Source organism: Rhea pennata, chromosome 5, assembly GCF_028389875.1.
Source record: "Rhea pennata isolate bPtePen1 chromosome 5, bPtePen1.pri, whole genome shotgun sequence".
NCBI classification, from domain to species: Eukaryota; Metazoa; Chordata; class Aves; order Rheiformes; family Rheidae; genus Rhea; species Rhea pennata.
The window spans coordinates 13217302-13229057 of NC_084667.1; the positions used below are offsets into that span (position 1 = coordinate 13217302).

Genomic DNA, 11756 nt, shown 5'->3' on the forward strand with positions numbered 1-11756 from the left:
TGTTTGGTTTACCATTAGCAAAAACTGTTTTCAGGAACTTCATGCAGCTCTCTGCATCCTTTCATTCTTCTTTCTCCTTCCACAATTTAGTTTAACTTTGTACTTGTTGATTCTTACTCATACCAAATCTCTGGATTTCCTGAAGTTCAGATATCATAATGCAGGGTACTTAACATCTGACATCTCAAGCATACTAGTCTGGCTCTTGTATGTGAATCTTACGGAGTGCTGGCAGCAGTTGGTATGTGTGGTCTTGAAAGCACTCCTTTGTCACGCCATGGCATTTATTGCCTTTAACGTGGTTCTTGATTTTACAGGTAGCCTGAGCAGTTTCCCCAGTGGAAAAAGACAAGGCCTTAACCCCTTCAGTGAGTATCTTGTTAAAATGTTTGTTTCCTTTTTCTTGTATGATAGACACGTATCCCAAAATTCATGCTCCCTTGTTCTTCTGTGTTTACAATTACTAATATAGAAACAGGTGGAATCCGAGGGTGTTCATAGGAGGTGGGAATATATTAACAGCCCTGCTGCATCAGCTCAAAGTCCAGCACCATTTCTTCAGTTTTGGCAGATAATACGTGGCTAAAGAGTTAGCATAGGATAGAGGAACTATGGGATGAACATTCTCCTAGCCTATCCTCCCTGCTTCCAGCAAGTGATCTGTTGTATTTTTCAGGTGATCAGTTGTATTTACATTATACTATCCTTGTGGACAAATTCACATGAGGATTCCTCTCTGTTCCAGTTAAGGTCTAGTCTCCACCATATTTTATAGCAATGATTTGGGCCCTTTCATCAGGCATGAAGAACAACTTTTATTTATTTTGCTTTTAAACCTGCTATCTTGTTGATTTCTTTGGGTGTTTCTCATTTTCTATTGTGAGAAAAAAGTAAGTAGTTATTGCACTTATTCCCCACCTACTTTTCTCATGACACCTTTTATTTTATAGTCCTCCAACATATATCTGCTTAGACATCTTTCCTTGTTAAAGAGCCCCAAGTTGTTTATTTGCTTAATGATAGAAACCTTCCCATACTTCTGCCTATCCTCCCTACCTTTCTGGGTACCTTTCTTTGTCCTGCTGCATGTTCCTTTTGAGATGGGCAGAGCAGAGACCTGGAGATAAGGATCAGCTAAGCTTTATGCATTGGTATAATGATGTTTCCCAGTGTATCCTCAGTTCTGAACGTGTATCTGCTTTTTGACTGCTGCTAAAAGCTGAGTGGAAACATTCCAAGAGCTGTTTGTCTACCATGGCACCAAACTCCTTCCTAGTCACTCAGTCCCTCAGTGTAATCCAGGTCACCTCCCTCCCCAACTCATTGCTCTGTGTGTTTAGATATTGAAGTTAATCTACTGTTTTTATGACCCAGTCATTGAGCATTTTGAGAGCAAAGTTCTGCAGTCAATTTCGGATATGATTATCCTGAATAATTTTGCATTTGACAGTCTCCACCCTCCAACTTGTCAGGGCATGTCAGATAGCACCGATCCCAGTGAAGCCTTTCTGGTAAACTTTCTCCTTTGTGAAAGTCAAATCTGTACTTCTGCCTTCTGTTCATCATGTTTTCACCTCTTACTAATCTACAAAGAATGTTTGCTCTGATCACGTAAGAACTTTGATTCTTTAAGAGCCTTTGATGAGGGTCTTAAAAGCTTTCTGAAGAACCAAGCATGGAGGGTGTGCACATCCATCTGACTCGCAAAGCGTTGCCTTTGTACCCTCTCCTGGGACACTAATAGCTTAACAGGGCCCTGGAGCTCCCTGCTCCAAGGATCCCCTCAGCAAATTCAGTAGCATGGTGGACGTCAGTGTCTATGGTGCATGAAAGTCTTTAAGAGTGGTTTAGCAGGGAGGCTGCTGCCTTTTGCTGTTGTAGAGGTAAGGAGAGGCAGCTTGGACTCTCATTGAATTCCTTCTTCCTTGAAGGCCTGCTTGCCTGTCAGGGAAGAAGGGCAGCTGGCTGCTGCTCAAGGGGGTTGATAGTTGCAGAGTTGCCTTAAATCAGTGGGATTCTGCGTTAACCGTAGCAGCGGGAAGAGCAGTGGGAGAGATGTTGGACTAGCTGTCCAGACTGCATGCCCATTCCCAAGAAGGGGGAGGGAGAGTGATGGTTTATATTTAAAAAAAATCAGTGCCTAGGGCTTTGTGTGACTCATTCAACACTTTTCTTCAGCAAGGTTGTCTCATTAGCCCCTCGCTGTTTTTAGCCTCACAGCCTACTCAGGGATCTCAGCCCTCTGGGAGCCATGTTCACAGCAAGCTGTGCTGTATCTTACCTCAGTTGGCTACCATTTTGGTTTTAATTTGCCTTTTCCTCCCCTTTCCCTGCTTCTGTGTGTGTGTGCATGTGTGTGCATGTTTTGCCTACCCCATCCTTTTCAGTAGGCCGCCTGGTGTAGGAGCAGAAGAGGGGAAGGCAAGAGCCGACCCAAAGGAAAGAAAGATGCAGCAACAGACGGACAGACACCTTGCTGCTTGTGAGCAAGCATGCAGCATCAGCAACATCCAACGTAGCAGAAGTGGCACCCAGAACGTTTGCACTTTTTAATAATTGGTTTGGGTTTGGGTATGTTTTTAATCTCTTCTCAATGCCATTATCTAATACTTTGGAGGGGGGAGGAACGACAGGATCAAGACTTTCTAAAATTGGAACAGCTACTGACGACTTAAAATTGAGTTCACTGGGACTCAGAGAAAGAGATTTTTATATACTGTATATAAATATATATGTAAATTGTACAGTTGTCTTGTACAGGGGTTGGAGTCACTGTTCTGTCTCTCACTTTGGTTTTGAAGGCTGTTAGAGGGACACTTTGCATTTAACAGATTATAGTAATGCAATGATTTCGGCCACCAAGCCATCCTTTATGTACAAACTGATCTCCTTAACATCCCCATAAACATAGGAACAAGCATATCAGCATGACTTGTTTTAACAGATGTTCATACAGTGCCACAGCCAGATAGCGAATGCTTCCTGGGAGCAGCTGAACCTCATCAGTTCTAAGTGCAAAGCCATTTGCAATGTGCAGGTGCTGGGTTTTTGAGAAAGCATAGATTACACCTAATTATTGGTGCTCTGCAGAGCTGCTTAAAGTAGGCATAGAGGAGGATTTTATTAAGGAAATACAAGGGTAGTTTCGGCACCTGTTGCAATTTGGGTAGAAATGAATTGCAAATGCATTCCTGTCCAGACTCAGAAAACATACTTGGCAAATATTTGCCATGTCTGGGGAATTTAACACTGTAAAGACATGGGAACTGTAGGCCCTAGTAAAGTCAACAGAATGAAGTCACAAATCTTCCTCTTTGAAAAGGTGTTCAGTTAGACGATATATAACAACAAAAAGATTGAAAAGTCTGTCAAAAACATCAGGCTCCCTATTGCTTTGCTGGAGACCTAAGAACATATTTGTCAGTGCAGAAAGACACAATCATGCTGCTGGTCCCCAAAGGTCTGATTTACATGCATTTCAATTTTACAGCTTGGGCTGTGCTCACTGGTAAAGGCTTGCTTGCAGTAACAGTTCCTGCCTTTGCTGGTTATGAATCCCAAGCTCCTCTCCTGCTCAGTGATATGCCTGTCTAGCTTACAGTACCCTTCACCTGATTTTCTGGAATCAGTACCTCCTATGTTTTTACTGCAGTGTCACTTTAAAATGGCAGTAAATGACTGGATTGAAGAGCCTAGTGCTCTTGGAGGCCACAGGTGCTTTTTCAACTACCAACCATTTTTTTCCAAAGTTATTGTTGTCTTAATCTTAGATGCAATTGTGAAATCCACAATGTGGGCAGGGACACCCATATTAGCTGCACTAGGTTCGAGCAGAGTGGGTAGTGTGTGAGGGGAAGCATGGCATTCTGCTTTGTGCGTTTCCAACCTCTGGCAGCACTGTTGCCTATTTGTAGGGGATGTTCAGAGCAGCTTTCCCCTTCCCACCTGGGAATCCTTGTGCCACTCATCTCTGAACCAAGAAACTGCAGTCAGAGATGGCATCATGCCATGCTAATATTATGGGATTGCTCCAGCAATTGTTGTAACAGCACTGCATTACTGTAGAGGTGGAGCTTGCCCTGTAAGGCTTTGCTGCTTTGGTAAAAGTAGTTGTGGCACAACATCTTCATGCTGTGGGATGTCGCTGCGATGATAGCATGAGAGAAACATCACAGCAAGCATGTCCTGATACAGCAAGTTAGAGCCATGTTGCCAAAACTGAAAGTTTAAGAGAATTAACAATCTTTAAATAACTGTTTATAATAATAACAACTCTTCCCCTGGGAAGTAAATTGGAACTGATTAAAGTGTTTGACAGGATTGAGAACACTTTCGTGATCTCTGAGGTGTGCGTTTCACCAGCACAATGTACAGAAAAATTCTCTTCTTTAACAAGAGCAGCTCCTGCTGCTGGATCTCTATGGTACCTCACATAAAATAGATGTGTTTTTGTGGCCTACCACCTCCCATATTCTCAATTGCATTGTCTCTTTTAAATACCTTGAACATGTTCTCTGGGTGGTGAAATGATTTGGTTTAGCATATAATTATAAATGTCCCTGTCATTCACTAATTCTATTGTAGAAAGGAAAAGTGAACACAACTGTATATATATATAAAAAAAACCTCACCTTTTGTTCTTTATATACTAGTTTTAGTAATTAAAAGTTCTGGCTTTTCTTTTTTTCTTCTTTTTTTTCTGTTTTCCTTTTTTTTAAATATATCTGCATCCAGCAAAAGCCACAAATTGGATGAGAAGTTATCTCATCCAGCCATTGGGAGAAAGCAATAACCCACAAAACTGCGGGGAACACAGACCTGCCAAAACTCATTTTATCTTTTCTTCTGGAAATGTCAGTAAACCAACCAGCCCATGCAGCTGTCTGTCATGTAAATCCTACTGCAAAGCTCCTCTTTGCTCCTCTTTGCATCCTTCCCCTCTGAAAGATCTGCATTCACATGTAGTTTGCAATTGAAATTGAGTAAGTTCTCCAAGGAAGCCAAACAAAGAGTGGCTGCTGATCTTAGCTTTGGTGTTGGTGAAGATCCATGTCACTATGCTGGAACTGATTTTGCTAACGGATTGTGGTCCAAGCATTGTTCTGTCTCCCTTTCTGTCCTTACGGGAGGAGTTTGGGTCACAGCATCCTCACTTGCTCAGTTTGAACAGTCCTCTGAGCAGCTTCTAGCAACGTCTGTGCAAGGCTCAACCAGCATGATTGTGTGAAGTCTGGACAGGAGTTAGGTTACTTGTTCTGTGTTTGTATGTTGGAAGTTCACACAGACTGTCCTGGACCTGCTTCATAAAACCCATCCAATTCATTGTTCAAGCAGTTTGTGCTGGCTGGTGTGCTCGTTGTCAGCACAGAGCAATGCTTCACTATCCTCTATTCTTGTTGCTGTTCTTACCAGAAACTGGCCAATCCCCCTGCCTGCGAGGCAGGTATAATCAAATATATCCTTCTCTGGAGATGGCAAGTGTGTTCTGTCTGCCTCACATCAATAGCATCCTACTGAAGCTGAGACAGGGGAGTATCAGAGTTATACCTGAAAGCAGACCCTGCACGTGTCTCTCCTTCCCCTGCTAGTCCTCCTGGGCTTCTCCAGGTCTGCTTTGAGTGACGGCTGAAAGCAGCTGGGACAGAGAAGAGAACAAGGATCCATGGTGCAAGTCATCTGCTCTTCCTGCCAGAAGCAAAAAGCCTTCCTTTTTTTTTTTTTTTTTTTTTTGCTGATCGTCCAGGGAAGTAAAAAGTTGGAGGTAATTGCATTAAGATGGACTTCATTTGTGTGAAGGCACTGCTTTCTGTGGCCTTTTGGGGAATATGAGGGAAACTATTTCAAACACAAGATAAAATTTATATTGAGTTTACCCTGTCCCAGTGCATTTCTGCCTATGGCATTGTTTGTTAGACTGAAAGGCATCTGTTTGGTTTTGTAATAAAATAGGTAACTTTTGCTCCAGTGTCTTGTGGTGATTTCTTGTTGAATCTTGATTTCCAGAGCTTCTGTCCTTCTCTCGTGTCATATTCATACTGTTGCCCAGGCAGCACCATAGGAGAGGAAGGGAACTTTTCTTCTCCCAGGGCCCTGTGTCAGTCTTTGGTTGCGGTTTGAGGTCCTTAGAGGTTTCGCTTGTGTGTAAGCCTCCAGGTTGAACTGAAACATGTCCTGGAGTGCTGTCCTCTGTGGTTTGATGACAAGTGTATGAATCTGTCTAGGCTGTCTTGAAAGGCTCTGAAGCTTCAGCAAGAGAGTAGAGATGAGTTCTGAAGGTGGGAGCTGCAGTCAAGTGGGATCTCATAGCCACCATCTCCCTAAACTAAGGAGAGAAGGAAGCAAGGCTACTGCCTCCTGTCTCATCATCACTTACCTAAGAGACTTCAGATTGTACTTTTGCAGGTCAAGCCTCCCTGCATGGGAGCCTGGAATGGTCTAGGCGTTGTCCAGAACATTTCATTCCTCAAAAATGCCAAATAACAATGCATGCAACTGAAGCATCTATTAGTGAAAAATATGCTTTTCCCCAGGCTACCCAGGGATGGCATTCACTGGAGGGTGCAGGGCTAGACCTATGACGGGAGGCCACACACTTTTCCCATCAAGCAGATATGACAAGTTTTTTCATCACTGTCTGTGTCATTTCAGTTGTTTACAAGTAAATCTCTTGCAATTAATAACAAGCCAAGTTATTTATTATACATTGAAGGATGAGGAATTACATAGGTATAGACAGTTCCAAAGGGAGGTTTTCTGCTTTTGTAGTGGTAATGGTTGGCTTTTTTGTAGGTTGCTAGAGTTCTCTTTAAATGCAAATTAAATGGTGAAAGTATTGCAAACATTAAGGACAAAATACGAAGATGAGTGACATTGGATTTGTCAAGAATAAATTGGCAAACCAAGCTAGTTCCCCTTTATTACCAGGATAATAAAATGGGGTTAGGGGAGAAGCAGTAGATGTCATCTCTGGAGTTCTCTAAGGTTTGAAGTAATTAAAAATAGGGGAAAAAATCAGAAAATGTGAATTCTTCTGCTGTACTTTCTTTGCCTAGAGTCATCATAAGGACCTACAAAAGGGGCCTCACCTGGCAGTGCAGTAATTCTGTAAGGAAGTAGAAAAAATTAAAAAAAGCTTTCTTCTGCATTTGCTTCCAACAGTGATATTGTCAGAAGACTTATCCTCCTCCCTCGCCTTTTTCTCCCCTTATCTTTGACATAACTAACAAAATCCACATGCAGAGTGCTGACCTTTTGACTTTTCAGCTGTCACCCCTTACAAGCAATTTCAGGCAAAATAGCTTGGCAATCTTCCAAAAGCTGATACTAAATTGGACAGCAGGATCTGCAGAAGAGGTGTTCCTTAGTTTGAAAAACACCTTGAAAATAAAAAAACCCATATCCCCTCAGGTACTGGGATTATAACAGCAAGTATGTTCCATGGAGTGGTTGCCAGAAAACCTGAGGCTGGCTGCCTTGGAAGGAAAGACACACTCTGTATCTGAGGGCCTGCTTTCTTTTTTTAATGGTGTTTTTTGTTTCGTAAGGGTGCCTTGCCTGTGCACACTAGAAAGCGTCTAGCTTTTGTTCAGAAAACAGCATCAGCTTTGTGCTATGTGTTTTAGCACAAACATATATTCCCATGATGTGCAAAAGCAGGAATGAACTTTTATTCCGCATTGTGTTGTTCCTTCAAGGCATGAGGGCTAAGCTGGGGGTCTTCTGGCTCTCAGCCCAGGCAGAGGAGCTGTGCCCCTGCTGCGTCCCCGGCCAGTCCGCATTCCCTTAAAGACAAGCCGCTGGCTGTCAGTGGCTCGCTGCTCCCTGCCTGAGCTCCCTGCTCTGTGTGGCAGGGAAAGGGAGCCGGAGGTTTACACCAGGTGATGAGGGAAGCAGGTGTTCGAGGCTCCCACAGTGGTTGTGGTTTCCACACCTTGTCTCCCCTCTCTGGTGCTAGCAGGGACAGCAAGTCCTCCCCTCTGCACCCAGAACTATTTGGCCCTGATTTGGAGCTAAAAGTAGTTCTTCAAGGATAGGATAGTAGTTCTGCAAGGAAGGATACAGGCGTCTGTAATATAAGTGGATTCAGGTCACCTTATTAAGGCAAACAAATTCAATCCCAGTACAAACAAGATAATTGCTTACCGCTTTTTGATAAGCGAAGGAAGCAGAACTGTGAATGACCATTGACCTCAGTTTGCAGTAGCTCAATGCTGTGCTCCAAGCAATAAAAATTACAATGTTTGAATGTCTGGTGCCCCATTATAGAGTGAAACTCTGGCTTTGCATTGCGCAGAGGACCACTGCTATCTCTTAGTCATGATGGTTTTGGCTGGGACTGCACAAGTAATCGCTATTGACTTCACTGTGTCAGAAAAAAAGCTGACACAACATTTGGCTGAAGAAATGGAGCTATTTCTGAAGTGACTTGGATGTTCTCATGGTGAGCTGGCAGGCTGTGGCAGAGAAAGCTGTGTGAAGGAGGCTGAAATTGGATCTGTTCACCTGCAGTCCAGCTTGAATGCACATCTTTGCATCCCTTGAGCTGCTAGGAGTGTTTCAAGTGTTCAGATGTTTGTTAGAAGCTTTTTTCTGCTCAAAATGCGGTTGGTCTTTGTAAAATTAGTTGTTCTAAAATACTTGGACTCCAGAAGATAAAATATCAAATATTAATAAATTCAGCACACTATTGGGTAGCATCTGTCAAGAGATGTTCTGAATAATAAAAGAGATTGGAGAGGTGATAGCAGAGCTGGGGGTCAAAGTCCCAGTAAGAAACTATCCTGCTCTAAAGGCAGTGAAGGGAGAAAAGGCGGGCATCAGTAGGAGGCTTGAAAAGGAATAATACAGAACCTGGAAACAAGAGCACTTACCTAAGGCTCAGAATAGAGGAAAAGCCTGAGAAGGTAGGCATAAAATCAGAAAGATTAAAACCTAAAAGTACGTATAACTAGCAAGCCATCTAAAATACATGGAGGGAGAAGAGAGTTTGTTTTAAAACCGAAGATGACTCAAAACTGTGATGTAAGGAAAGAGGGAGTGCTTAAAGCCCTCTTTGCTGAATACCAGATACTTAGTGTAATTTCATTTTTTAAAGGGAAAAGAGCACTCCCAGCATGAGGAGGAGAAAGAGCAAGGTAGATGATGGTTAGCAGAATGAAAACAAGGCACGGTGAAGCTTATTCTAGAGAATTCAGAACACTGGCTAGAGTATTTCTGACTCATGTGTCATTGTTTTTGGAGCATCATAGAATACATGTGTGATCCCAGAGGACTTAAGGCTGACACAGAAACATCGCCTGAGTAGAGATAAAAAACCTAGAGAATTATAGACCTGCCATCCTAACATCTCTATGAGAAAATGTACGAGAGTGAACTACTGAACAATTCTGTAATTACTTTGGGACTTATAAGATTGTAAAAAATATATATGGGTTTGTTAAGATTTTTGTTGAGGACAAATCATATCAAACAAACTTGAATCTCTTCTTTGTCAGGATAACTGGCGTCGTGGCTAGGAGCGGAGCAGGAGATATATCTTGACTTGGGTAAGGCTTCTGGCACTGTCCCAGAAGATATTCTCATAACTGAGCTGACGAAATGCAACATATTTAGACTCACTATACATTGGGTTCAGTGTCAAACACGAGAATTTTCCAGTGAAATCTTTCAGGTGTCGGTCCAGGGTCCAGTTCTATTCAGTATTTTCATCAGCAGCTTTAGGAAATTGCTTTGTTATAAAATTTCTAGGTGACATCCAGCTGGGAGGGGCTCCAAGACCCTATAAAGCGTAGGATCAGAATGCTTGATAAATTGAAGAAATAGTCCAAGTCAACAGGATGAGCTTCAGTGGGGAAGCATGCAACAACCTGCCATGAGGAAGGTGGACTTGAATGCACAAACGCAAAATGAGAGTGTGTAAGCAGCAGTCCAGCAGAAAAGACTGGAAGCTGAAAGAAGGGAAAGGAAAGAACCTGAAGAATTTTCCCACATACAAAATGTTCATATGAAAAAGACAGTGATCAGATGTCTTCTATGTCACTGTGAATAAAACAAGAAAGAAAAGAATTAATAGGGAAAAAAAAAGAAAAAAAGATTTAGGTTTGCTCTTATTTTCTAACCACACTGCTACTGAAGGATAAGAGGCAACGTAATCTAAGACTTTTGATAGCTTGTTGAACAGTCATGATGTTGGTAAAGATATAGGGGTGGTTTATACAGCATGCCTCATTGCCAAGGAAATAAAGGAGCCCCACGTGAGCTTTTGTGCTGGGATTTTTCTGTGCACTCCAGTTGTACAAAAAAGTTCTGCACACAAATAGAACTAGCCTTTCTACAACGCAAGCCTCTATTCTTAGACAGCAGAGACCTCTTCCAAGGAACATATTGCTTCATTTTTTACACCCAAAAAGAAAAGCTTACCTGGATGGTTTAATTCTTTAATTTACTTAGAATTCTTACCAGTTTCAAAGTACTTCTCAGATCAGTGTTGTTTTTCATTGTATCCTTCAAACTGGGGCAAATTCTCATTGCATTCCTAGCAACAAGTAGCAAGTAGGTCATGATTTTTCCTTTAGCCATATCTACCACTGAGCTTGCCACATGAATGGCATAGCAATAGAATTGACTGGGACATTTGTGAATCCTCAGATATAAGTGCAATATTACCCACAGGATAATGTAATGAACTCATCAACCTCATGCCTACAGGTTCCATGTTTAAGCCTAGCCCATGATTTTCTGGAGGGTTGTTTGGGTTTTCCTGAGCAGTAGTAAGGAGGTGTGTGTGGCAGGGAGATGGAGTTGAGCTCCTATGACTGTACCCACCTTCAGGAAGCATTGCAGGATGTCACTCTCTGATCCCACATTTGGGAATGTGGGAATTTAAACCTCAGGCTGGCAGTCTGCCTGGAGGTCAGTAATGCTCCACTGATGCTTTATTTAAGCGGTTCAGTATAATAGTGTCCCAACTGAAGTCCCTTCCCTGCAAGACTGCATATACTATTCAACATTTTCACCAGGATCTCTCTTTTTTCTTTCTCCCAAGTATTGGAAATATTAGCTTGTCACTGCCCTTTCATGGCCCTTTGAAAAGGACTGACTAAGGGAGAGATTTTGATTAAATCAGTTAAGAAATCATAAGCTTTCAAACATAGGGCAAGGAACCTTTATTACTTAATATAAAACCCTCACACAAGTGCACCATTGTTAGGGCTGGAACATCCTGGAAAGCCCCTTTTTTTCTTTCTGTACAATTTTAAAACCTCAGATAGAAGTACCTGTGAGAAGAACAAGCCCTCTAGTTAAAGGTCTGTCTAGATTTCTTTCACATTTTCTGGACAAAAGAGAACATTTAAATAACTCAAATGCAATTTTGCATTGCTTTTTAGCAAGGTAGGGATAGGAATTAGCACTGGACCAGGTTGCCCAGAGAGGCTGTGGAGTCTCCTTCTCTGGAGATATTCTAAGCCCACCTGGATGCAACCCTGTCTAACGTGCTTTAGGTGACCCTTCTGGGCGGTGAGGTTGGACTAGATGATCTCCAGAGGTCCTTTCCAACCTTACCGATTCTGTGATTCTCTGAATTCTCTGTATTTGTGCTTCGTAACAGCCATGTGAAGTGTCAGCAGCTCCTTATGTTAAACCAATGAGAAATCAGGACATTCTTCTCCTGTGTTCTTTTTTTCCTCAATAAAACCAGTTTTCTGGGATGCTGAAGAACGCAAACTACCCTTAGATATGATCATAGTCTTCTGTTC

General features: G+C 42.3%; 1 protein-coding gene across 1 annotated transcript in view; it reads left to right on the forward strand.

The window, feature by feature from the left end:
* SMOC1 (SPARC related modular calcium binding 1) overlaps positions 1-4617 on the forward strand; it is a 132343-nt gene extending 127726 nt beyond the window's left edge. Inside the window, exons 12-13 of the mRNA XM_062576247.1 lie at positions 318-368; positions 2388-4617. Of these exons, the coding sequence (XP_062432231.1) occupies positions 318-368; positions 2388-2404 (68 nt within the window). The 3' untranslated portion in view covers positions 2405-4617. The remainder of the gene's footprint in view (positions 1-317; positions 369-2387) is intronic.
* The last annotated feature ends 7139 nt before the right edge of the window (positions 4618-11756 follow it).